Source organism: Budorcas taxicolor, chromosome X (genome assembly GCF_023091745.1).
Source record: "Budorcas taxicolor isolate Tak-1 chromosome X, Takin1.1, whole genome shotgun sequence".
Lineage (NCBI taxonomy): Eukaryota > Metazoa > Chordata > Mammalia > Artiodactyla > Bovidae > Budorcas > Budorcas taxicolor.
Genome location: NC_068935.1, coordinates 28210438 through 28237393, shown reverse-complemented (window position 1 = coordinate 28237393; position 26956 = coordinate 28210438). Strand labels below are relative to the sequence as shown.

Below are 26956 nucleotides of genomic sequence, written 5' to 3'. Positions count from 1 at the left end.
ATTAGTTAATAATATTCTACCAATACTATTTTTAGTTACAGTGGTTATATAAGATGTTACCATTTGAAGAAGCTGAGTGCAGGATACATGGAAAGTCTTTATACTGGTTTTTTTTTGTGTGTGTGGGCAACATTTTTATTTCTGAAAGTTAAAAAAATTAAAAAGTCAAAAAAAAAGAGGAAAAAGAAAAGAAACCAGGAGCAAGAGTCCAGGCAAACAGGGACTAATGTCAATGATAATGATGATGATGTTGATAATGATATAGACTAGTCAATTCATTAAAAAGAAATGCCTTCATTGAAACATAGTGGGAGCTCTTAGTAACTACTATGTTTCTGGAAGTTGTGTAGAATACACATACAATTAAGGAAGAGAAAACAGAGCTAAGGCAGTGCCTACTGTCTCAGAAAAAACAAGGAAGAAGGTCAGAAATGATACTTAATGCCTCAGTTATCTATGTACTCACACACCCACTGTATGAGTAATAAAGTGAATGTAAAATGTTAATACAAGCAAGAAAATACAATTTTATAGGTATTGTTCAAACTTGGTAGAATGGGACTTCTGACTGGCATCAGTAAAAAGAAGGGTAAAGCTGGTTCAGAGAGATACCATATGGGAGAGCAGAGTAGTGATATATCAAGAAAGTATAGCCAGTAATTCATTGGTAGGAGGGTGAAAAGCATTCCATGAAAATAAAAGGGACAAATGAAAGTGAATGTCATTGTGAAAGCATACAAGAGACTGCCCATATAGATAAAAGCTATGAATATTACTTCATGAAGTCATCATCTTGGGGAGAAATGTTGATCAGAGACAAAAACCATCTGAGTATCTGCTACAAGTTTCATTATTCTGATAGCAACACACTGATAAATACTTGACTCTCTTGCTGATAATTATAGTTCTCAGAAAACTGAAGAAGCAATGAGGTAGATTGCTAAACTAGGCTTACTCCTGACCATAAGTAAGGAAGATCTCATAGTAAAGTGAAAGCGACAAGAATCTTAGGGAAACAGACCAAGACTGACTGATCTGGATCTGTTAAACAAAGGAATGCTGGGCATAGTTAGATAGGTTAACTAACCTGTGTATGTGTGTGTGTGTGAGTGTGAGAGAGAGAGAGAGAGAATGTGTGTGTGTGTGTGTGTGTGTTTTAAAAGTCAAAAGGATGAAAAAAAAGATAAATATGATCTCTTGTTCAAACTCCAATAGAAAGATAGCTCAGGAGAGTGAAAGATTCCAAAGATAAAATTCAGATCCATACAATTTGCAAAAATTCCAATGAGAAATTTAAAAAGGAGAGATATCTAGTAATTAAGCTGTCTTTCCAGATTCTTCTCTGATGAGCTCAAATTTTTAAAGTACATATATAGATGACAGAATGAAGGCTAGACTTCCAAGGACAAAGACTAAAGAGTATCACAGATCTCTAGGAACTGAGTCAGAAGGGCTAAAGTCCAGAATAAACCGAGGCTTATAAAATGGGAAGGACCACAATAAAGGTTTCTAATGTTCTGTTTAGTGCAGGACATTTAAGGATAAGGAGCTAGAGCATGTGTGAAAAAGAACTGAGGGTCTTAGTTGACTGTAAGTTGGCAATGCCAAAAGATGCTAATGAGTCTTGAGATGGGTCAAGATGATGGTCCTAAACAGATCAGGGGACTTTCAGTCCCATTTGGGCCTCTGCTGTTGGCCCATAGAGCTTTGTGCTCACTTCTGGATGCCATTTTAAGAGGACATTAACAAATTGGGACATGTTTAAAAAAGACAGTTAGGAAAGTAAAGTGCCTTCAAATCATGTCATATGAGAAATGGCTGAATGAATAAGAGAGATTTAACTGGGAAAGGGCTTTGGGTGAAGGAGGGCCATCATGACTCTCTTCCTAATTGAAGGACTGTCTGTCAGATGGAAGAGAATTAGACATCCTGTGTAGAATCAATGGCAGCTGGTAGAAGTATCATGAAGGCAGACTTCAACTGAACAAGAAACGACTTTCTAAAACATCAGCTACTTGGGAATTCCCTGGCAGTCCAGTGGTTAGGACTCAGAAGTCTGACTGCCAAGGCTCCAGTTTCAATCCCTGGTCGGGGATATCCTGCAAAGCCTGAGGCCGAAACAAACAAACAAACACAAAAAACCAAACCACCAAGTTCTCATTTGCTGGCCAGTCTTCCTGTCTTTAATGTCTCATTTCTGTTTCAGCTTCTTGAACAATCTTGTTCACGTCCAGTTTTCATCATATCACCTGTGTTGCTCAAGAAACCAGTGACTTTCTTCTGCTTAGTGGATCAATCCTGAACTCTGCAGCGTAGCATTTGAAGCCCCTCCACCTCACCCAAGGGCTTTGTTTTTGGCCCTTTTGAGCAGACTTAGAAAGTGTTTGATATATTCCAGCCCTGGATAACTGCTTCAGATAAAACAAAATATCAGTCTTATTGAGGTATAATCATATGCAATGAAACATATATTTAAAACTTTTAACATACATAAACACCTATGAAATTATCACTGCAGGTAAGATGGTGAACCTGTCCATCACCACAGTTTTTCTAGAACCCTATTGTAATCCCTCCCCAAGCAACCACTAATCTTTCTATCACTATAGATCAGTGTGCATTTCCTAGAATTTCCTATGAATGGAATCATATAGTATGATACCATTCTTTTGGGGATGGGGGCATCTGACTTCTCTCATTTTTTATATATATATACCCTGAGATTCACCCATGTGTTTTGTGTGTTTGTCAATAGTCAATTCCTTTATATTGCTAAGTAGCTTCATTGTATGGCTATATAACATTTTGTTTAGCCATTCATCAGTTGATAGACATTTGGGTCATTTCCACTTTTTGCCTATTATGAATGATACTTCTATAAACATTCCTGTACAAGTTTTTGTGTGGACATATGTTTTCGTTTCTCTGGGGTAGATACCTAGGATTGGAATTTCTAGGTCATATGGTTAACTCCATGTTAAACCAGTTGAGGAATTTCCAGACTGTTTTCAAAATGATTGTACCAATAGCAGAGTATAAGAGTTCCAGCTCCTCCACATCTTGAGGCCTTTCCTTCGCTAACATCTCAATGTCATTTCTTGTTGCTTCCCTCTCCCCCAGAGCTTCCCAGGTGGTGCTAGTGGTAAATAACTTGCCTGCCAATGCAAGAGACTTAAGAGTCATGGGTTCGGTCCCTGGGTCAGGAAGATCCCCTGGAGGAGGGCATGGCAACCCACTCTAGTATTCTTGCCTGGAAAATCCTATAGATAGAGGAGCCTGGTGGGCTATCATCCATGGGGTCGCAAAAAGTGGGACACGACTGGAGTGACTTAGCACACACACCTCCTCCCCCAGGAGTTTCTTTCCATCTCCTCCTTTGGTTGTCTCATTCAGTCTCTTGGCTTTACATGCCATCTATCTGCTGACCACACCCACATTTCTACTTCCAGCCACCACTCCCTCCTGAGCTCCAGACTTGTCCTGTTTGGCCAGGACAGCCCAGGTATGCTTTGTATCCTGACATAATTATCAATAATGTTCTGGTATATTAGTTTTCTATTGCTGCTGTAACAAAGTACTGCAAAGTCAGTGGCTTAAGCAACACAAATTTATTATCTTAACAGTTACAGAGATCAGAAGTCTCATAGAGGTCTTACTTGGCTTAAATCAAGGTATCTGGCAAGATTGCAATGCTTTCTGAAGGCTCTGGGGGAAAGTCCATTTCCTGGCTTATTCAGGTTGTTGGCTGAATTCAATTCCTTGTGGTTGTAGGATGGAAATCCCCGTTTCCTGGCTCTTGGGCATCTTTGTATTCAAAGTCAGCCAAGTCCTTCTTGTTCCCCATTTCTTCTGCCTCATTTTGCAACCTCCAATCTCTCTTCCACCTTCCTCTTCCACTTTACCTGGCCCTACCCAGATGCTAAGTGCTAAGTTGCTTCAGTCATGTTTGACTTTTTGTGACCCCATGGACTGTAGCCCACCAGGCTCCTCTGTCCATGGGATTTTCCAGGCAAGAATACTGGAGTGGGTTGCCATTTCCTTCTCCAGGGGATCATGCGGGTTTTTTTTTTTTTTTTTTTTTTTAACCAGTAGCGCCACCTGGGAAGCCCCGATAAACGATGATAATTTTTCCATCTGAATATCCTTATCCTTAATCATGTAAGTCCCTTTTGCTGTGTAAGGTAAATATTTACAGGTTCTTAGGTATTAGGGTGTGGACACCCTTGATGGGGGGTTCATTATTCTGTCTACCACAACTGATTTGGACAATTACATGAACAGCCTATGGTCCAGCCAACTGCCTACTTGACTTCTCTACTCGGATGTCTCATGGGCATTTCAAATTTAACATGTCCAAAACAGAACTTTTAATTCCTTCTCCACCAAAACTTGGGCCCCCACCAGTCTTCCCCACCTTAGCAAATGGCAACATTATCTACCTTTTTAATAAGTCAAAAGTGAAAAACCTAGGTGTCATCCTTGATTTCTTTCTTTTATTCCCTACATTCAATTGCTCAGCACATCCTGCTGATCCCAAACTGAAAAATCTATCTTGAACCTATTCACTCCTCTCATCCTTATGGCCACCTTTCTAGTCCAAGCCATCGCTTAAATATTTTAAAAAATTTTTAATTTTTTGGCTATGTCACTTGCAGGATCTTAGTTCCTAGACCAGGGATTGAACCTGGGCCCATGGCAGTGAAAGCACCAAGTCTTAACTACTGGACTTCCAGGGAATTCCCCATAAGTCGTCATTTCTTACTTGGACTTTGTAGTAGCCTCTCAACTGGTTTTCCTACTCACAGCCTTGCTTCCTTCCCATCTGTTATCCACATAGCAACCAGAGGGATATTTCAAAAATGAAAATCAGATTATATAGCATCTCTGCATAAAAGCTTTCAATGACTCCCTGCTGCACTTGGAATTAAACTTGTTTTACTCATTTATTTTAGAATTAAACATTTTACTATGGCCCAAGTGGCCACATATGACCTGGACCTCTGTCCAACCACATCTCATCTGTTCTCACTCACCACACTGGCTGTGCTCACTTTTTTGTCGTTCATCCAGCCTTTCCCACTACCAGTACCACTGTTGCACCTTCCGTTCTGCCTGCCAAGAATGCTCTTCTCCCTAGTTCCTTACGTGGTTGACTCATTTTTATTTTTCAGGTCTCACTTCAAATATCACCTCTCATAGTGGCTTTCTCTGGGTGCTTGATCAAAAATACTTCCCTTACCTCCCATGTAATTCTCTAATAAAGCACCCTGTTTATCCCCCTCATAACATTACAATCCATACCTCACTTGTTGATTAGTTTTTTGACTGCCCCCCTCACTAGAACATGGGCAAGGACCTGAGCTGCCTGGTGTACCATGATGCCCAGAGTGCAAGCTGTCATTGAATGAATGCATGAAGCCAGTCTTCACACTCTTTTGCAGATACCTTTTGCTTCCTTCCACCTCTGTGATACCACATACGCTACCTTCAGCCTGCAACATATTCTCCCCTCAACCAACTATTATCCTTTTACTTCCTTCAAAATGTAATGTAAGACTCATTCCTTCCCAGGACTTCCCTGGTGGTCTAGTGGCTAAGACTCTGAGCTCCCAATGCAGGGGGCTCAGGTTTGATCCCTGGTCAGGGAACTAGATCCCACATGCTGCAACTAAGCGTTTGCATGCAGCAACTAAAGATGCCATATGCTGCAACAAAGATCAAAGATCCCACGTACCACAACTAAGACCTGGAGTAGCCAAATAAATAATAACTATTGCAGGAGACTTGGGTTAGATCCCTGGGTCAGGAAGATCCCCTGGAGAAGGAAATGGCAACCCACTCCAGTATTCTTGCCTGGGAAATCACATGGACACAGGAGCCTGGCAGGCTACAGTCCATGGGGTCGCAGAGTCAGACACAACTGAGTGACTAAACCACCACCACCATGTTAAAAAAGACTTCTTTTTTTCAATTATACTTTAAATCACTGATTCACTAAGTGAATCAATTATGGAGCCCCTTGGTAATCTTGTTAATGGTTGCTGCTATATTATCATGCCCTTGCTTGTATTTGCTTTGTAATTATAGTCATTTCATACGTATAGGTATGTTTTGTTCCTGAAGACTAGAAGTTACTCCTGGCTCAGTATTGCATTACATATCTTTATAATCCTCCCAAAGTACTTAGCCCAGTTTGGTGGTGCCCATTGCAAACCATAAAGCAGAAAAGCAGAACACTTCCTTCATACCTCTGGGAAAATATAAGAAGTTGGAAATTTGTTTTAGGAACAGTACTAGAGTTTTAAAAATATTTTTTTTACAGCTTTCAGAATTTTTAAAAAAGTTGTTCACCTCAAGGAAAATCAAGAGTAACTAACATGAACTATTCACTCTGGGTTAAGAATCTGTTAAACTTACCTGTCACCTCTAAACTCACCTGATGCAAAGAACTGATTTCTTGGAAAAGACCTTGATGCTGGGAAAGATTGAAGGCAGAAGAAGGGGATGATGGAGGATGAGATAGTTGGATGGCATCACTGACTCGATGGATATGAGTTTGAGCAAGCTCTGGGAGTTGGTGATGGACAGGGAAGCCTGGAGTGCTGCAGTCCATGGGGTTGCAATTGACTGAGTCAGACACGACTGAGTGACTGAACTGAACTGAAACAGTAACTGATTGGGCTACAGATGAGATTTTCTTGTGTGCATTAACTTCTCTCTTCCATAAAACACAGTCTGCCCCAGTGGCTGAAAAAATGAGTTATTTTGATATATTCCAATAGGACAAGTTTCTGAGAGCTTAAAGATTTTGGCAATAGTTTTCTAACTCAAATTAGTAATAAATGACCAACACATCATTTTTCTTTGGAAAATAAATTTAATAGGGAAAAATACTTCCAACATACTGAAAGTCTCTTTCTGTTTGTGTATAAATTAACAACTTAATACTAGATATTGCTTTTTAATGCATAGATAGGCTATTCAAAAGGTACAATTACATAAACTTGACATAGAATCCCCAAGGTGGAATAAACCCAAAATTTGATTTAAAAAAAATCTAGTAGACATGATTAGCCCAAAGTGCTTTTTTAGTTACATTGTGGGTCTGTGTGCGTGTCAGATGTTCTATTTGATCCTCTCTAGGCAACTGGGAGATGCTGTGAGAATAAGTTGACTAAATAATTTATTTTCTGGGTAGGCTTGCAAAGCAAGTTAAAAAGGCAGAGAATTCAGGCCATTTGGACTATACATGACTAACTGAAAGAAGGTCTTCTGGGACATAACAAAGCAGTCATGCTATAAACTACCTTCTAGAAACACAAGAAGGCTTCAAATTTAAATAAAGAAGGCTGGATCTACTATGATGGTGGTAACTTTTAAATGTTAAATGTTTTTCATTTAGTTTCTGGTAAGGCATAATTTACATCATGGTGTGTGCACTCCAAAGTCAGCCAGGACTGTGAGTTCTAGAATGACTGGATCGGGAAGTCTCAAGTGAATCTGGGTGAAACTAGGCTGCCATGGGTTAGTGTAAGCTGTGAGCCTGTCGTGGAGCTCCAGCATGCTGTCCGCCCAGTCACTTCAACAGCACGTTGCTCTGAGAGGTCATGGCCAGGCCCTTTGGTGTTGTGTACATTGCCTATTTGATGCTTTTGAACCATTTGATGCTTTTGAACTGTGGTGCTGGAGAAGACTCTTGAGAGTACCTTGGACTGCAAGGAGATCAAACCAGTCAATCCTAAAGAGAATGAATCCTGAATATTCATTGGAAGGACGATGTTGAAGCTGAAGCTCCAATACTTTGGCCACCTGGTTTGAAGAACTGAGTCATTGGGAAAGACCCTGATGCTGGGAAAGATTGAAGGCAAGAGGAGAAGGGGACGACAGAGGATGAGATGGTTGGATGGCATCACCGACTTGATGGACATGAGTTTGAGCAAGCTCTGGGAGTTGGTAATGGACAGGGAAGCCTGGCGTGTTGCAGTCCATGGGGTCGCAGAGTTGGACATGACTGAGTGACTGAACTGACTGACTGACATTGCCTATTTATATCCACAGTGTAAACTGTACATTTTATTACTGCTAGGTTTTGTTATAAAATCACGGTGGTGCAGGTGTTCACAGGGCCATTACTCTGGAGCTCAGGTGTGGCTGAATCTTCTCATTTCCAAGAGCAGCAGACAGGAGCACCCTCTTGTTACTCCATGCGTGCACAGTTCTGAGGCTACATTCCTCTCTGATTGCAACACGCCTTCAATCAATGCACCTCTAGTTCCATTCAGTTTTAAAGAGTTGGTTTTTTAGACTTTAGTTGTCCAGTTTTGAAGAACTTATTTAATTCCCGTAACTCCTGGGGCTTCAAACTCTGATCCACCCCTGGGGTCAATTTATAGCTCAGAGGAGACATGATGTAACCATTTTGGTAAAGACAGATTCTCTTGCAGAACTCAAAGGTGCCAAACATAACTGCAAAATATGGAACTATCTGTAGAGAAAGAAAATGAAAATCATGTGAAAATCTTAAAACATCAATGCATCTGCAATCAACTTGGATCAGGGTAAACTGAGATAAAGGCTGTGGACAATACAACATGGTCATTCTTTTTGGAATCAGGGAAGATGGAAAAATGCAAGCCGGCCCAATGTTGGTTGGGGAGAGGAGTGGCAGAGCCACTGAAGGGCCTGCCCTGGGGAAGCCTAGGTGTGGGTTGATATGGATGTAGACAATCTTAACACTGCCTGTCAACATACACTTGCCTTTTTTTGGCCATGCCATGCATGGTTTGTGGGATCTTAGTTCCCTGACCAAGGATTGAACTCAGTAGTGAAAATGCTCAGTCCTAACCACTGGACAGCTGGGCAATTCCTAACATAATCTTGTCTTGATTGGAATCACTTCTGTGCCAACTAGTGCAAGGTTAGTCCACAGTTCTTAACCTTTTTTTTTTTTAAAGTCATGAAGTTCTTTTGGAAAATGATATAAGTTATGGATCCTTTCCCCAGAGAGATGTACATATGCCCAAATGGACACACTTTTTCATACAATTTTAGGATAGGGGGTTACAGTCCTTTTAGGAGTCTATGAACCTCCCTTTTGGGAACCTTGACACTAAATGCTTAGCTCCTCTGGGATGGGGTATCAGATGTCCCAACACTGCACAGGGTCCCCACTCTTCAGGGCCGACAGCCAGCCTGCACTCATAGGCTCTGTGCTAGAGGAGGTGTTTGCAGGCAAACTGCAGAGGGAGTGGGAAAGGTGTAGAACAGGGTGGCAGTGGCCGAGGCGGACAAGCGGGAGACTGACCATTCCTCTCACCTTCAGTAGGTTGGCTGCCAATCCATTCCAGAGCCCTAGGACCCCTTGGGCTTTCACTATCTGCCGGAAGCAGTCCACTGCTCCTGAGAAATGGACATCCACCCCTCCACCATGGGGAAGGTAGGGGCTCTGAGCCTGGTAGGAAAGAGAAGATGGGATGAGGTGATTTAGTCACCAGGAAATAATGGTTTTGTCAAGCAGCCAAGGTCTCAAGATTCAATGTCCTGGCCAAGATGATGATGAAGAATGGCCGCCACAGGACTCTATCTTTCCTGTAGGCTTAGAATGAGTATTAGTGGGCAGGAAAGCCATGACACCCTATTCACATATTTGGGGCTATTGTTCTTGGAAGGAAGCAGCTATTCTGGACAGACTCCACTTCACACTTGCCACTGCCTCTCAATCTATACCCTCTGGACATGACAGACACCTCTCAGGCCTTTAATCTTTTTTTTTTTCATTTTCATTTGTCTTCTTTATTAGCTATAAGGATTTAACACATACTATACTCATAAACAGCTGCAAGCTGCCAAGGATACTGTTTTACATTAAACGGGTTGTAACAGAGACTTTAATCTTTTTTAAGTGCCTTCTGTTTCCTTGTCTTAAATGATCCCTCCTCTGTGAAGCCCTCAAGTGGGGGCTGCTCATTTCCCCACCTCACAGATGTCCCAAAATGGGCAGCAGAGGGAAGGGCATTCTTCCAGCTCCCGCTTTCTGTTCTCAGACCCTGGCCACTCTCATGTCAAAAGCTCTCAGCTGGGGCTGGTGGCACTAAACCACACTCGTTGCTGTTTTCAGTTACTGGCCTCCTGGCCACTCTTCTACACTCACTGAGGCCTGTGACACCTAGTAGCTCCCCCTCTTCCACACTCACCACCATCATAGGGAACTTTAGCATCTATAGTCATCCCATCTTATACCTTATTTCTAGACATAGGCATCAGTGATCCTCACCTTGACACCCCTTTGACCACCCACTTCTTTGGTTACCCGATGGATTTCGTCACCACTCCCAGTACCATTCTGGCTGACCACCAAAATGCCCCATCTCTGAAAGTAATTTTTTGTCCTTTAACAAACTAATTTTTGTGATCAAATGAAAGAACTTTTCAATATACAATCTACAGGCAGAATTGACACCACTCATCCAGTGTGTCAATGCTCAAACTACCGCACAGTTGCACTCATCTCACACGCTAGTAAAGTAATGCTCAAAATTCTCCAAGCCAGGCTTCAGCAAAATGTGAACTGTGAACTCCCTGATGTTCAAGCTGGTTTTAGAAAAGGCAGAGGAACCAGAGATCAAATTGCCAACATCCGCTGGATCATGGAAAAAGCAAGAGAGTTCCAGAAAAACATCTATTTCTGCTTTATTGACTATGCCAAAGCCTTTGACTGTGTGGATCACAATAAACTGGAAAATTCTGAAAGAGATGGGAATACCAGACCCCCTGACTTGCCTTTTGAGAAACCTGTATGCAGGTCAGGAAGCAACAGTTAGAACTGGACATGGAACAACAGACTGGTCCCAAATAGGAAAAGGAGTACATCCAGGCTGTATATTGTCACCCTGCTTATTTAACTTCTATGCAGAGTACATCATGAGAAACGCTGGGCTGGAGGAAGCACAAGCTGGAATTAAGATTGCCGGGAGAAATACCAATAACCTCAGATATGCAGATGACACCACCCTTATGGCAGAAGGTGAAGAGGAACTAAAAAGCCTCTTGATGAAAGTGAAAGAGGAGAGTGAAAAAGTTGGCTTAAAGCTCAACATTCAGAAAACGAAGATCATGGCATCCGGTCCCATCACTTCATGGGAAATAGATGGGGAAACAGTGGAAACAGGGTCAGACTTTAGTTTTTTGGGCTCCAAAATCACTGCAGATGGTGACTGCAGCCATGAAATTAAAAGACGCTTACTCCTTGGAGGAAAAGCTATAACCAACCTAGATAGCATATTCAAAAGCAGAGACATTACTTTGCCCACAAAGGTCCGTCTCGTCAAGGCTATGGTTTTTCCAGTGGTCATGTATGGATGTGAGAGTTGGACTGTGAAGAAAGCTGAGTGCCGAAGAATTGATGCTTTTGGACTGTGGTGTTGGAGAAGACTCTTGAGAGTCCCTTGGACTGCAAGGAGATCCAACCAGTCCATTCTGAAGGAGATCAGCCCTGGGATTTCTTTGGAAGGAATGATGCTAAAGCTGAAACTCCAATACTTTGGCCACCTCATGCGAAGAGTTGACTCATTGGAAAGGACTCTGATGCTTGGAGGGATTGGGGGCAGGAGGAGAAGGAGACGACAGAGGATGAGATGGCTGGATGGCATCACTGATTTGATGGATGTGAGTCTGAGTGAACTCCGGGAGTTGGTGATGGACAGGGAGGCCTGGTGTGCTGCGATTCATGGGGTCGCAAAGAGTCAGACACGACTGAGCGACTGAACTGAACTGAACTGATCCAGTGTGAGAGGGACAGCCCCTTATAGTTGGCTTTCAGAAATGCTGACACATTTACATCAAGCAATGCACCTACTTTGGTTCATTTCTGAGATGTCTAGTTGAGGTCAATATAGCATTTTATTATGATGGAATCAAGCTTTTCCATGTGGGAGAAGCAATAGAGTATATGAGTCAGAGAAACATAAACCCTGGAGTCAAACAGGTTGGGTTCTAGTCCATCACTGCTCCACTTACTGGTTATGTGACCCTGGGTAACTCATCTAATCTTTTCGAGCCTCGGTTTCCTTATTTAGAAAACAGGGATAGTATGTGCTGTGAGAATGAATGAGACGTGCATGCAAAGTACTGGTGTCAGGCACATGGCAAGGATCAATAAATATGAGCTGAAAGTCAAAGTGTTAGTTGCTCAGTCGTGTCGGACTCTCTCCAACCGTATGGACTGTAGCCCGCTGGGCTCCTCTGTCCATGGAATTCTCCAGGCAAAAATACTGGAGTGTGTTGCCATTTCCTTTTCCAGGGGATCTTCCCAACCCAGGGATTGAACATGTGTCTCATGCACTGCAGGCAGATTATTTACCATCTGAACCACTGGGGAAGTCCTGCTGTGACTATTCTGTAGAAAGTATTCTAAATATCAGTCAAACCCCTAACCTGACATATGAGTCCTCTGTCTCCACTTCAGAACTGCTTGGACCAGTGTCCTCATCCATCCAGCTCCCCCGCTCCCTGATGCCTGTTAACCATAATAATTCGGATCACTAACTGATCTAATCACATGCCCTCTCCCTTGTCTCCCATGCCATTAGTTCCCTGTTGGCTTCATGGTCCTCCTTTTCTTGTCTTCCCAGCCCTTCTTTTTGTTCCTCATCTTAAAATCCTTGCCCTTTGTCCTTCAGCTGATCTCCATCCCCCTTCCCCACCAACCTCTTCTCTGCACCAAGCTGCTGAACACGAATCCACAAAGGGACAGGTTGGCGCCACTGAAGCTTTGAGGTCTCTAGCCTCTGCTGGACCATCATACTGCAGGGCGAGCTCTGGAAGCATCATTTCCCATTCCTCCCAGGGGCTCTTCCCAACCTCACCAAACACAATGCCCTGCACACCACACTGTGTCCTCCGTCCCAGACGGAGTTTGTGTTGTGCCGCACAGTTTGTGCGGAGAACAGATCATTTTTCCTTCCCACTGGTGCCCTGGATCTCACACCTTTGAATTCCTCTTGGCCACCTTTCCCAAGAGACCTGATTTCCTCCCTTAGTAAATGAATAAACTCAAGTCCCTCCCATATGAAAAGATGACTCCTTCCTCCAATCTTTGTCTTTTAGACTCTGCCCAATCTTGTGTTCCCCAAGTAACATACAGTAAAATTACCTTGTTTGGGTGTAGTTAGTTACATGAATATAGACACATGTATAGATGGGCTTCCCTGGTGGCTCAGTGATAAAGAATCCGCGTGTCAGTGCAGGAGACGCAGGTTCAATCCCTGAGTCAGATCCCCTGGAGGAGGAAATGGCAACCCACTTGAGTATGCTTGCCTGGTAAATTCCATGGAGAGATGAGCCTGGCAGGCTACAGTCCATGGGGTTGCAAGAGTCAGATACGACTGAGGACTGAGGATACATGCATGCACATGTATAGATCTGTGTGACCACCCCTGTAATCAGGACATAGAACTGCTCCACTAGCCCCCAGAATTTTCCTGCTCCTTTATAATCACAGTCACCCCCACCCTAACCCAGGGCAACCACTGATCTGTTCTGTTCCTATAGTTTTGCTCCCTGAGACTGTCATAAAAATGGAAACATAGAGCTTGTAACTGTTTTGAGATGGGCTTCTTTCACTCAGCATTATGCCTTTGAGAGTCATCCATGTTGTGTTCATCAATAGTTTTTTTGTTTTTTTTACTGCTGAGTCAGATTCCATTGTGCGGACGTATCATAATTTGCTTATCCATCTAGCTGTGGATGGATATGTCTCTCCCTTTCCATCTGCACTTCTTGAAATAGCTGTCTACTCTGGCTGACTCCACTTCCTCTCTTCCCACCTCCCCACTCTACCCACTCAGTTTAGCACCTGTCTCCATTACCCTGCTGAACTGATCGTGGCTAGGCCTATCTCCTTTCCTTGCTCTTTCATAGTTGGTATAATTACTTATTTTCTTTATTGGTTGCTCCTACCCTCAACTAGAATTTCAGCTCTGTAGGAAAGGGATTTCTGTTCTCCTTCAAGGCAAAGAGTGAACTTTGGGGTTAGGCCTTCCCCTTGAGGTATAATAGCAACCAAGCACAGACAAGAGTATGAGAAAAGGAATGTGAAATGAACAAGCTGAGTCTCCAGCCTAGTTACAGGAACCAAAAAATGGTCAGGGGTCTTTGGTGAATGTCTTTAAAGTGTTCATCTTAGCACTGTTCTGACATGTCCTCTTTTCCCTCCTATCCCATTGAGAAAGAACTGCCATCAAAGAGATATTAAGCCTCCTTTCCCTTAGAATCAGCCTGATTGCAAGGTTTGAAGCACCTCCTGCTACTGAAAGATTGAAATATTAAAAAGAGGAGATTGTGCTCATGCAGGAAATTAACTGCCTTATTCTGTTATGAGATAATATTATTGATTTATCTTCTGCTGGTTTCCAGTAAAATAGCAAAAAGCCCCCAGTTATGAGTCAAGGTAATTTGCAACCTGAGATCCCCTGCTGTTGCTGCTGCTAAGTCACTTCAGTCGTGTCCGACTCTGTGTGACCCCATAGATGGCAGCCCACCAGGCTCCCCCGTCCCTGGAATTCTCCAGGCAAGAACACTGGAGTGGGTTGCCATTTCCTTTTCCAATGCATGAAAGTGAAAAGTGAAAGTGAAGTCGCTCAGTCGTGTCCGACTCTGCTACCCCATGGACTGCAGCCTTCCAGGCTCCTCCGTCCATGGGATTTTCCAGGCAAGAGTTCTGGAGTGGGGTGCCATTGCCTTCTCCGCTGGGGTCCCCTACCACCACTAAAACAAAAAACACTAACCAAGTTACATGAATTATATAACAGGTTCAGCTATAGTCAATTTGTGATGAATCAGGGGCCATCTATGGTCAATCTTGGGACCCTAACAATCTTTCAGATGTCTTTCCTTCACTCCACCTTCAGTGTTCACATGGACCATTGCAGCAGCATCCTTAGTGGTCTCTTTGGGACAGGAAAAGTTTGAGACTTCTTGCCTTCTGTCTCTATAGAGCAGCCAGAGTGATTAAAAAAAAATCAAATCTTTTTACTCACCGGCTTAAAATATTTTAATGACTTTATTAAAGCCACTGAGAATAAATATAAAATTTTCACTGCTGTCTGTAAGCTGTAGTGGTAATATTGTAGTAAATATTTAACAACTGGTTTTGTGGGTGGAAGAAGCCCTGGGTTGTAGCATTTCTTCATTTCAATGTTGTAAATACTCCTACCATGGCAGATTGCAGGCTACCAACTGTGAGGTCAACCAGCACCCAAATTTGCTGCAATTTAATAATCAGCTCTCTTGAGCTGGTAGGAGCTGGCTGAACCCATGACGTGAAGGCTCAGGCCCTGCGTGACCTGCCCCAGTAGGTATTTTCAGTTTTCATCTTGCGCCACTACTTCAACTGCACTGGCCTTCTTCCTGTTCTCCTCTGGTCCCCTCTCTCCTTTGAGCCAGAGGATCATGTAACCAACTGTCTACTTGACATCTCTCCACTTAAAAGTCTAATAAAAACCACAAACTGTATATGTGTTTTGACCTCTTTGCTCAGGCCCCAAATTGGAGTTACCCTTACGTTCTCTTCACCCCTCGTGTATACCACTCAAAACTCATCAGATACTGTCATTGCTTTGCTTCGAAACCTTCACCAATCACCAATTTTCCAAAGGAAGACTTCCAGAAGGAGTGTTTTCCAAAGAAAACTTAATAGAATTCAAAACTCTCTACAGTTTGGCCCCCACCTATCTTCCCAGCATCATTTCCCAATGTCACCCCATGATGGGTTAGTTTCATGTGTCAGCTTGGCTAGGCCATGGTCAGTACCCAGATATTTGGTTAAATACCAGTTGGGATATTACTGTAAAGGTATTTTGTAGATGTGATTAACATTTAAGTCACTAGACTTTGTTAATTTGATAAATTAGGAGTTTGCAATTAATATATACACACTACTGTATATAAAATAAACAACAAGACCTACTGCATAGCCCAGAGAACTATACTCAATATTTTGTAATAACCTATAATAAAAAGGAATCTGAAAAAGAATATAAATATATATGTACATATATATATATATATAACTGAATCACTTTGCTGTACACCTGAAACTAACACAACATTGTAAACCAATTATACTTCAATTTAAAAAAATCACTAGGCTTTTGAGTAAAGCAAATTACCCTTCATAATGTGGGTAGTTCAGTTCAGTTCAGTTCAGTCACTCAGTTGTGTCTGACTCTTTGCGACCCTATGAATCGCAGCACACCAGGCCTCCCTGTCCATCACCAACTCCTGGAGTTCACTCAGACTCATGTCCGTCAAGTCACTGATGCCATCCAGCCATCTCATCCTCTGTCGTCCCGTTTTCCTCCTGCCCCCAATCCCTCCCAGCATCAAAGTCTTTTCCAATGAGTCAGCTCTTCGCATGAGGTGGCCAAAGTACTGGAGTTTCAGCTTTAGCATCATTCCTTCCAAAGAACACCCAGGACTGATCTCCTTCAGAAGGGACTGGTTGGATCTCCTTGCAGTCCAAGGGACTCTCAAGAGTCTTCTCCAACATCACAGTTCAAAAGCATCAATTCTTCGGCACTCAGCTTTCTTCACAGTCCAACTCTCACATCCATACATGACTACTGGAAAAACCATAGCCTTGACTATATGGACCTTTGTTGGCAAAGTAATGTCTCTGCTTTTGAATATGCTATCTAGGTTGGTCATAACTTTTCTTCCAAGGAGTAAGCGTCTTTTAATTTCATGGCTGCAATCACCATCTGCAGTGATTTTGGAGCCTCAAAAACTAAAGTCTGACCCTGTTTCCACTGTTTCCCCATCTATTTCCCATGAAGTGATGGAACCAGATGCCATGGTCTTAGTTTGTGGGTAAGTGAAGTGAAGTGAATTCGCTCAGTTGTGTCTGACTCTTTGCGACCCCATGGACTGTAGCCTACCAGGCTCCTCTGTCCGTGGGATTTTCCAGGCAATAGTACTAGAGTGGATTGCCATTTCCTTCTCCAGGGGATCTTCCCGACCCAGTGACTGAACCCGTGTCTCCCACATTGTAAACAGACGCTTAACCGTCTAAGCCACCAGGGAAGATAGTTTGTGGGTAGGCCTCATCTAATTAGTTGAAGGCCTTTAGAGGGAAAAAGACTGACCGAGGTGCCCTGAGAAACGGAATTCTGCCTGCAGTCCACCGTTGGACTTGAACTGAAACATGTCCAGTCTTTCCTTTTCCTGTTTTGTGCTCCCTGAGGTACTGGTTAGACCTCTGCCATGGGCCAGGCTACCTGGTATAAGTTATCTGGATGCAATCTCTGGGCTGGCAGCCAGCAAGCTCATGGGAGCAGACACTAGGCAGTCCTCACTGTCTCAGCTCTTCAGGGTTTAATAACCTTCATTGCACATACCAGGCACTCGTCAAATGTCAAACAAAATTCCCCTCAATATCAGTGTCACTAGTAGCTTTCCCCAATACAACTGTTTACCTGTGACCAGGCTCAAATAAGCCACATGTATGGCCAGGAAATAAAATAATGGCCAATATTTACAGAGTTATAGGTGTCAGGCATTACACTGAGCACTTTACATGGACTAGTTCATTTAATCCTCACAGAAGCCTCATGAAATAGGCAGTATTATCTTACTAGCCCAGTTTTATGGATGGCAAAATAGAGCCTGAGAAAAGAGAAATTTTCAAAATCACAGACTGCTTGAAAAAAGCATCAACTTGAATCTGGGTCAGATTGAAGCTCTACCCCACTAAGCTACACTATTTCCAGTTAGATTACTACCTCAGCCCTCTGCAAACCTGTTACCACATATCAACCTCGAATGTGGGTGCCACAGCACACAATGAATGAATGCTTTATGCTAGGACTGGAGCTCATGGCAGTGGTGTTGAGTCATGTCTGGCTCTTTGTGACCCCATGGACTGCAGTGTGCCAGGCTTCACTCTCTCCTGGAGTTTGCTCAAAGTCATGAGTTTGCCCATGGTGTGGTATGAATAAATGCCTCTACAAGGATCACAGTAAACAGATACCCAGAAAATGGATAACCAACAAGGTCCTATTGTATAGTATATGGAACTCTGTTCAATATTATGTGACAGCCTTGATGGGAGAGGAGTCTGGGAGAGATTGGATACATGTACATGGCTGAGTCTCTTTGCTGTGCACCTGAAACTATCACAATATCATTAATCAGCTGTACTCCAATACAAAATAAAAACTTTATTTAATTTAAAAAAAACAAATAGACACCCAGATTGCAAAGGCAAAATCATATTGCTGCTTGCCCCCTGGACTCAATGTCTGTGTGTCCCCAAAATTCATATGTTGGATCCCTCATCCCTACTGTGATGGTATTTGGAGGTGGCAGGTGATTAGGTTATGAGGGTGGAGCCCTCATCAATGGGATTAGTGCTCTTATAAGGAGACACACAAGAGAAATAATGTCTCTCACTCCACCATGGGAGAAGACAGCAAGAAACTGGCTATTTGCAAACCAGGAGTGGCTTCTCACCAGATACCAAACCTGCTGGCACCTTGATCTTGGACTTTCCAGTCTCTAGAACTGTGAGACGTAAGTGCTTGTCAATTCACCTAATCTATAGTATTTCTGTTATAGCAGCTTGGATTAAGATATCCCCAAAGAAAGAAAGAACAGTCTGGCTATATAGCCATGCTTCTCAACCTTTAGCTACATATTAGACTAAACATGGAAGCTTTTCAAAATCATCAATGATTGGAATCACCCCTGGAGACTGTGATTTAACTGACTTGGGGTGAGGTCTGGACATCAGCATTTTTGGCAAGCTCCCCACATGAGTCTGATAGGCAGACAGTTTGTTTCACTGGCGTGGGCCCTTCATAGCACACAGCAGCTAAGGCTAAGACCTGAGCCCACCCTCCAGCTGCTGACAGTGAGAGTGCCTGGGCAGTGAGAACACATGGGCACTGAGGCCAGACTGCTTAGATTGAGACATCAGTTTGCCACTCACTAACCCTGGGACTTTGAGCAAATGCCTTGGCCTACCTGAGCCTCAATTTCCTCATCTGTAAAATGGGATAATAATAATAATGCCTATCTTACAGGATTGTTGTCAAGATTAAATGAAATACATGTAAAGTGCTTAGAACAGCATTTGACAAATAGTAACCACCATTATCATTACTATAGAGTATTTCAGCTTGGAGAAGAGGGAATTCCCTGGCAGTCCAGTGGTTATGAGTCTGTGCTTTCACTTCCAAGAGCTCAGGTTCGGTCCCTGGTTGGGGAACTAAGATACCACAAGTTGTGCAGCATGGCCAAAACAGAAAACCCCCCAAACCTAAAAAACTTCCCCAAATACCCAAACAACAACAGCAACAACAACAACAACAAAACCCCAAAACCTCCCAAAGCTTGGAGAAGAGAGAAGTATACTGAAGACTAAACCAACCCCGGAGCCTAGAATGCTAGACTTCCATTTGCATAAACTGTATCTTACTAGTAAAGAGACACAAAGCATATCAGATTACTAACCACAAGGCCCTGTACTTAAATCCTCCCTCCATACACACCCAGGCGACTATCCTGTGGTGTCAGTTCAGATCTGCCAGAATGGACATGCAGTGTTCTACAGCAGACACCACTTGAGAAAGCTGAGTCCTACATCTGGCTCTGCCACCATTTGCCTCACCCTGACCAAGTCCTTGAATTCCTTGAACCTTCCTTTCTTCACATGTCAGAAGGCTGAAACTAAATGACCTTGAAGGCTCTTTCTTGTTCCTCTAATCCACGCTGCTGGTCCTACTCCACACTCCTTCCTGCCCCTAGGACTTCAAATCTGTGCTTCCCTTTGCCTAGCTAAGTCTTTCTCACCAATGAGACGAAACATTACTTCTGCAGGGAAGTCTTCCCAGATCTCCAGCCTAAGTCAGGAGCCCAGTAAACACTTTTGGGCACCCCGTACTTCTCTTTCATGGCATGTGATACAGTTTGTAATGATCTAGTGTATAGTGCTTCCCTGGTGGCTCAGACGGTAAAGAATCTGCCTGCAATGTGGGAGACCTGGGTCCGATCCCTGAGTTAGGAAGATCCCTTGGAGAAGGAAATGGCAACCCATTCCAGTATTCTTGCTTGGAGAATCCAACAGACAGAGGAGAGCTACAGTTCATGGGGTTGCAAAGAGTTAGACATGACTGAGCAACTAACATTTTCACTTTCAGTATATAATTATTTCATGTCTCCCCACCCCCCATACCGCACAGGCTAAATACCATGAGGGCAGTGACTATGTCTATCTTGTTTATGGTTTTGTTCCCAAAGGCTACCAATATGCTCAGCACCCAGAATGTGCTTAATACATATTGAAGGAAAGAAGGATCGGATTTGCAGTCAATGGAAATGATAGGTAAACACTTCAAAGCAATGTGCTTGACTGTTTCTGTGATAAACTCCCCAGAGGTCTTCTACCAGAGGCAACGTTTTAGGTTTTTTGTTCTTTCCATGAGTACTGAAATAATTAAATAATACTTGTGAAGATGTAAACTCATATTTCCTTGATTAGCGCAATCTTAATTTTAGGAACCTATCCTGTAGATACATTTGCCCATGTGGGAAATGATGTATGTTACAAGCATTTTTGTTGCGGCATTGTTGATAAGAGCAACAAACTGGAAATGATCTGAATGTCTATCAAAAAGATAGTATGTCATACTATGGAACACTACGTCACCATTTAAAAGTATGTGGCAGTTAAACCTCGACTGATAAGGTGCCATCTCCAAGATACATTTTAGGTGGAAAAAAAAAAAAAACAGTGTAGAAGAGATATATGCATGCTGCTGATTTTCTAAAAACAAAAAGAATATAAATATGCATATTTATGTATATCTTTGGATAGACCATCTTTGGAATGACTAGGTAAAAAACTGGAAACAATAGGGTTTTCTCTGTAGAGAACTGGAGGGGTCAAGGGACAAAGGTTGGGGAAGACTAACTTTTTAATGGACATTATTTGTACCTCTTGGATTTTGTTTCAAATGCGAATGTTCCCTAGGCAAAAGGTAGAATGTTAATTGTAAAAGAGCATTAATCAAGACAATAAGAAGACAAACCACAGGCTAGGAGAAAATATCAGCAAAAGTCATATCTGATAAGGGACCATAGGGAGAACTCTTAAAACTCAACGATAAGAAACAACCAAATTACCACTACACATCAACTAGAATAGCCACAATCCAGAACACTGAGGGCAACAGATATTGGTGAGGATGTGGGGACAACAGGAACTCTCATTCATTACTGGTGGGCACGCACAATGGTACAGTCACTCTGGAAGACAGGTCGGTGGTTTCTTACAACACTAAATATACTCATACCATAGGAGCCAGCAATTGTGCTGATTAGATATTGGTATTTACCTAAAGGAGGTTAAAAATTTATGTCCTCACAAAAACCTGCACATAGTTGTTTAAAGCAGCTTTATTCTTCATTTCCAAAGCTTAGAAGCAACAACATGTCCTTCAGTGTGTGAATGGATAAATGAACCAGTATCAGACAATGAAATATTACTAAATTGAGAAAGGTATGAGTTATCAAGCCACGAAGAGACAGAGGATACTTAAGACGTCATTATACATTTGCACAAATCCATAGAATGGACAACACTGAGAGTGAGCCCTAAGGTAAACTTTGGACTTTGGGTGGTTATGTTGTGTCACGGTAGGTTCATCAGTTGTAACAAGTGTACCACTCTGGTGGAGGATGTTGATACTGGGGGAGGCTGTGCATGTGTGGAAGCAGAGGGTCTATAGGAAATCTCTGTATCTTCCTCTCCATTTTGCTGTAAACCTAAAACTGCTCTAAAAAACCCAAAGTCTTCATTTAAAAAAAGAGTACTGAAAAGGAGAGACCAAAGAAAGAATCCACAAAAAAGAAGAAAAGAGTCTGCTAGTTGGAGCCAACAGGAGCTCATAACCTTTCACTTGTTATTTGGAAACAACTTCTAACTTCTGCAGTAATATAGGGCACAACCTGAAGACCACACCATCCAGTTTCCAAGCCGTTTGAGAATGTATATTCGTGGAAGGTAGTTGGGCTAAGAGGCTTCTGTCTGTTGGCAAATCCCGAGGAGTCAAACAAGCTAAAAAAACCAGTGGTATTAAAGTAAAAGGGCTCTTATGTCTTGTGAGCCACATGGCTCAAGTTTCTCTTGGCAGTGCTAGGTCCCCCCAAATTGTCCTCATACAGCTGAGAAACACCCTGGCTCCTTGGGTGGGGGGGGGGGGGATGTCCATGCAAGCGGGAATAGGCAGCTGCTCCCAGCTTGGCAGGCCTACAAGCCATCCCCCATAATGACCTACTCGGAAAGCCTGCAATAACATGGGGGCAGCGAGGAAATGGACAGCAGGCTAGCATTTTTCTTGGGAAGAGAAGAGAAATAGTTTCCATGTACCAGCTGGGGGTGGAGGTGGGGAAATCAAAAGTGCAGCTGGACCAGACTCGAGAAAGCAATTGAGATGCAGGCACGGGAGCAGCCGAGGGTGGCCGTGGGAGTGTGTGCAGGGCAGAGCCAACTTTTAGAGTTACCTTCTAAAATTTTGTGTTTATTTTTTTGGCCACACCCCACAGCTTGCAAAATCTTAATTTCCTGACCAGGGATTGAACCTGGGCCCTTGGCAGTGAAAGCACCAAGTCCTAACCACTGGACCATCAGGGGTGTCCCTAGTGTCATCTTGACAGGGAGTGAGACTGCGTAGGAAGCTTGTGGGAAAAGATTTGGCACATGCCAGTTTTCAGCAGGCTGGGAATACACAGGCATATGCAGTAGCTGCACCCAGTGGCCTCTGGGTAAACACCTGTTAAATTAACCCAACAAATGAATGATCCACTCCACTACCACCCCTTCTCACCATTATCTATAGAGATGGAAGATCTTTTGAGGTCTTGTGATGTTAGCTCATTTGGGTGTTTACAGTGATCATAGAAAACACATAAACACACCTGGCCTGGCTTTTGTAGCTTTAATCAGGCCTTCGATGCCTGAGTAGATTCTGAAGAGATGCTTCAAGAATAAAAATAGTACCTTAGCTTTACTGAGTATTTATCATGTGTCTGGCTCTGTGTCTGCATTAACCCCATTCAGTCTTCTCCACAGGAATATGAACCAGGCACTAGGCTTCTCCCCGTGTTTTACAGAGGAGGAAAGATGAGGTTCAGAGACGTGACGTGGTTTACCCAAGTTCACACAAAGAGTAAGGGGCAGGGCTGGCATCTAAAGCCCACACTCTGGACCACAGAGCTAGTCTGCCAATGAAAGCTTTAAGATAAACACAGCTATCAAAAGCAAATGAGCAGGGGCACTTTTACTCATTGGTAAAGAATCTGTCTACCAATGCAGAGACACAGGTTTGATCCAGGAGGATCCCACATGCCGCGGGGCAACTAAGCCTGTGCGCCTCCAACTATTGAGTCTGTGCTCTAGAGCCTGTGAGCTGCAACTAAAGAAAAAAAGCCTATGCAACAATGAAGACCCTGCACAGCCAAAAACAAGTAAATAAATTATTAAAAACCACCACCCACCTCCCCTAATAAATAAACAGGGACTTCCCTGGTGTTCCAATGGTTAAGACTCCAAGCTCCCTATACAGGAGGCACGGTTTCAATCCCTGGTCGGGGAACTAAGATCCCATATGCCACATGGCGTGGCCAAAAACAAACAAACGACAAAAAAAAGAGACCAACAAATCTCCAAAACAAATGAATAACATCTATGTGAGGGAAAGGAGGTAAAAACTGGTGCTGCATTTCTAAAGCTGGCTTGATGCCAGCAGAGGGATTCACAAACCCCAGTGTGCATCTCCCCCTGACAGCAGGGCCTACAGATGAGTGCTCACAGCTGTGGGCCTTTCCTGGGACTCCCCTCCCTTCCCCTGTCTCTCTTCACCCCAACCCTGGAGGCAGGGGGAAGGGGAGCTCCCGTTTTAGCTGCTGTTATTGTCCAGCTGGAACTCAAAGAAGTCTGCTTAGCAGAGGCTGGCCATTTTGATTCCCAGACTTTATCTCTTGGAAGGAATAAGACAGTGCAAGTCAGGAGGAAAGGGCAGAGCGATTTTACAATGAGTGGAATTAGGAAGGCTCCTCCCTGTGGCCCTGGGCCCACCCCCCACCCCTCTGCCCCGCCCCGTGCCTGCCCTCTAGGGAATAGTCTTGTTTCCATGATCAACAACTGCCATCCCTAAAGTATTTAGGGCACTCTACACCTTTGGAAAAAACAAAGGGGAGACTTCTTTCTTTACACCTTAATGATAATACTCAAACAAAGCCACCTGGCCTGAAGGATGTCCAGACCTCTACCTGGATATGAAAAATGTCCTTTTTTTCCCCTCAGAATGCCAAGGCAGTGCTACTGACCGAGGCAGAAGCTGTCAGTTCCCAAAGGGCCCAGCCCCCAAAGCAAAATGATGGCAAGGAGTTAAAGATGCAGTGAACTCAAGGTAATGCTCCCATCCTCTCCCATGACCCCGAGAGTTGAGAACCCAGCAGTGTTTGTATTTCTGGACCAGTGGGTGAGTTGGCTGTGCTGGGGGAACAGAACTCTAGTCCTCCTGAGACTAGATGCCATGTTAACCAAGAAATGCTGAACTAGGCAGAACACCTGAAACTCATGTAGTGCTTCCTGGCAGGTGTGATGACAATAATCTACACTTTCTCACGCTGGGGCTTTGCACCTGCTCTGCCATGGGCTCGGCGAGCTGTTGGGGCTTTCTTCCCGGTCTGAGCGGCATGGCCAGTCTGAGGCGGCCAAAGGTCCACGGCTGCTGAATGTTCTCTGCTCCTCATTTCAATCTGCAGGCTTCAAGCTTTCCGTTGTCAGGCTGCCAGCGACCAAAGAAAGCCAGGGCGCCCAACAGCCTGGTTTTCTAAAGATTTTTTTTTCCCTTTCCAAATGAGTTAACCATTCCTTGGCCAAAGCCACTCTCATGCCCATTTTTGAGCTTGCGTGCTGTTTTTCTTTTTTTTTCAACTGAGGCCCAGCGTTCCCAAATCTCAAAATTAGGTTTCATTCTCTGTCATCCTGAACTGAAAAAAAAAAAAAATAAATAAATAAAACCCTAACTGATTACCTAGCATCTAGGAACAAGCCCCAGAGAAGGCAATGGCAACTCACTCCAGTGTTCTTGCCTGGAGAATCCCAGGGACGCAGAGCCTAGTGGGCTGTCGTCTATGGGGTCGCACAGAGTCGGACACGACTGAAGTGACTTAGCAGCAGCAGCAGGAACAAGCCCCTGGAGCCCTGGTGGATAAAGCATGGGCCTGAAGGAGAGACCTGATTTCCTAGCCCCTGAGCCACTTGGTAGCTAAGTGAATGCTGGGCAGGTAACTTACCCTCTCTGTGCCTCATGCCTCATTTCCTCACCTAGAAACTAGGGATACTAACTATACTTACTTAATAGGGTGGATGAAGAGGATGGGATGATACACGGCCTGGTCCACATTACATGATGAATAAATGTAGTTATTATCACATTATTGTCATTTCTTATTTACTTCCCTGTGGTTTTCTCCTCCAGACATATTTTGTCCCCATCCTTATGCCAGATCTAGATCTGCTCCTTCATATCACATTTACTGAAATCAACATGCAAGTACAAACACTATGATGCTGATTCATCAAGCACAAAGTGGTGGGAGGCTGTTGTGAAGAGGGGGTGTCCATCAAGACTGTTTTTCTCTGTCCTTTTAGCATATTTACTTATCTTGAAATGGTAACAGGTGTTGGAGCTGAGATACACAGAACAGGAGAGGTAAGGCCGGGGGTAGGAGATAGTGTGTTATCAGAGCAAGGATTGTAGGCAGTTTGAGGCAGGGGACAAAGCCGAGGTTTCCCTAGGTCAGTAGGGAGGAAAAGGCAGGCTGTTCTTACCTTCAGCACAGGGCAGGGATGAGCACACAGGCTTGGGGCTCACTCAGTGGCAGCTAAGGTTCAATTCTGTACTCACAAGGCAGTGGGAATTCAGAAGCCAGCCCTGAACTTTATTCACTTTAAAACAAGTATCAAGTGCCTGAAATATGAGGTTATGTGCTGTGGGGACAAACAGATGTGTAAGACACACGTCCCACAGGCAAGGAGCTGTCTGGAAGGAATCATGAACACAGAAGATTATGACACAAGGAAGCATGTGACATGGGCCTGCAAGCTATAGAGAGGGAGCTATGGGCGTTCAGAACCGGGAACCTCTTTCCTCTTGAGAAGGTGAGAGAAGGTTTCAGGAGGGAAGGGTGGAGGCGTGCAGCAATGGTGGAGAGATGGTAGGAGGTAGGGCACGTGGAGAAATGCTATGGAAACTAAACCAGCTGGACCAGAGTGTACACACAGGCTAAGTGTATTATTTAAAAGGGGTTGAAAAGTGAAAATGAAAGGGTTAGTTGCTCGGTTGTGTCTGACTCTTTGCGACCTTGTGGATGGTAGCCCATCAGGTTTCTCTGTCCATGCAATTCTCCAGGCAAGAACACTGCAGTGGGTTGCCATTTTCTTATCCAGGGGATCTTCCCCACCCAGCAATTGAACCCAGGTCTCCTGCATTGGCAGGCAGATTCTTTACCATCTGAGCTACCAGGGAAGCCCTAAGAATGCTGGAGTGGGCAGCCATTTCCTTCTCCAGGAGATTTTGCCAGCCCAGGGATTGAACCTGGGTCTCCCCTATCACAAGCAGATTTTTTTTTTTACTATCTGAGCCACCAGGGAAGCACTTAAAAGGGGCTGTTTAACCACAAAGCTTCTGGAACAAAATATGCCCTTGGGGGTGGGGGTAGTAACAGTGAAGACAGCATCTATAGTTATTGACAGAGTGCACTTTTAGTTAACTTGGATTCTCCTACCCCCAAACGCCCTCTGAAGTGGTTTGGAACACCCTCATTTGTGGTTTTACAGAGGCAAAACACAAGATGGATGTCTTGATCCATCACAATAGGACCACTGTTT

The 26956-nt window shown here is 43.6% G+C and overlaps 1 protein-coding gene and 1 non-coding gene across 2 annotated transcripts in view; both read right to left on the bottom strand.

Moving 5' to 3' along the window:
• Positions 1-6920: 6920 nt before the first annotated feature.
• SLC25A43 (solute carrier family 25 member 43) overlaps positions 6921-26956 on the bottom strand; it is a 42496-nt gene continuing 22460 nt past the window's right edge. Inside the window, exons 4-5 of the mRNA XM_052663290.1 lie at positions 9317-9451; positions 6921-8485 (exon numbers count right to left, since the gene is read on the bottom strand). Of these exons, the coding sequence (XP_052519250.1) occupies positions 8285-8485; positions 9317-9451 (336 nt within the window). The 3' untranslated portion in view covers positions 6921-8284. The remainder of the gene's footprint in view (positions 8486-9316; positions 9452-26956) is intronic.
• On the bottom strand, positions 22618-22690 carry TRNAE-UUC (transfer RNA glutamic acid (anticodon UUC)). The gene has a single exon. It is a non-coding gene; the product is annotated as a tRNA-Glu (tRNA).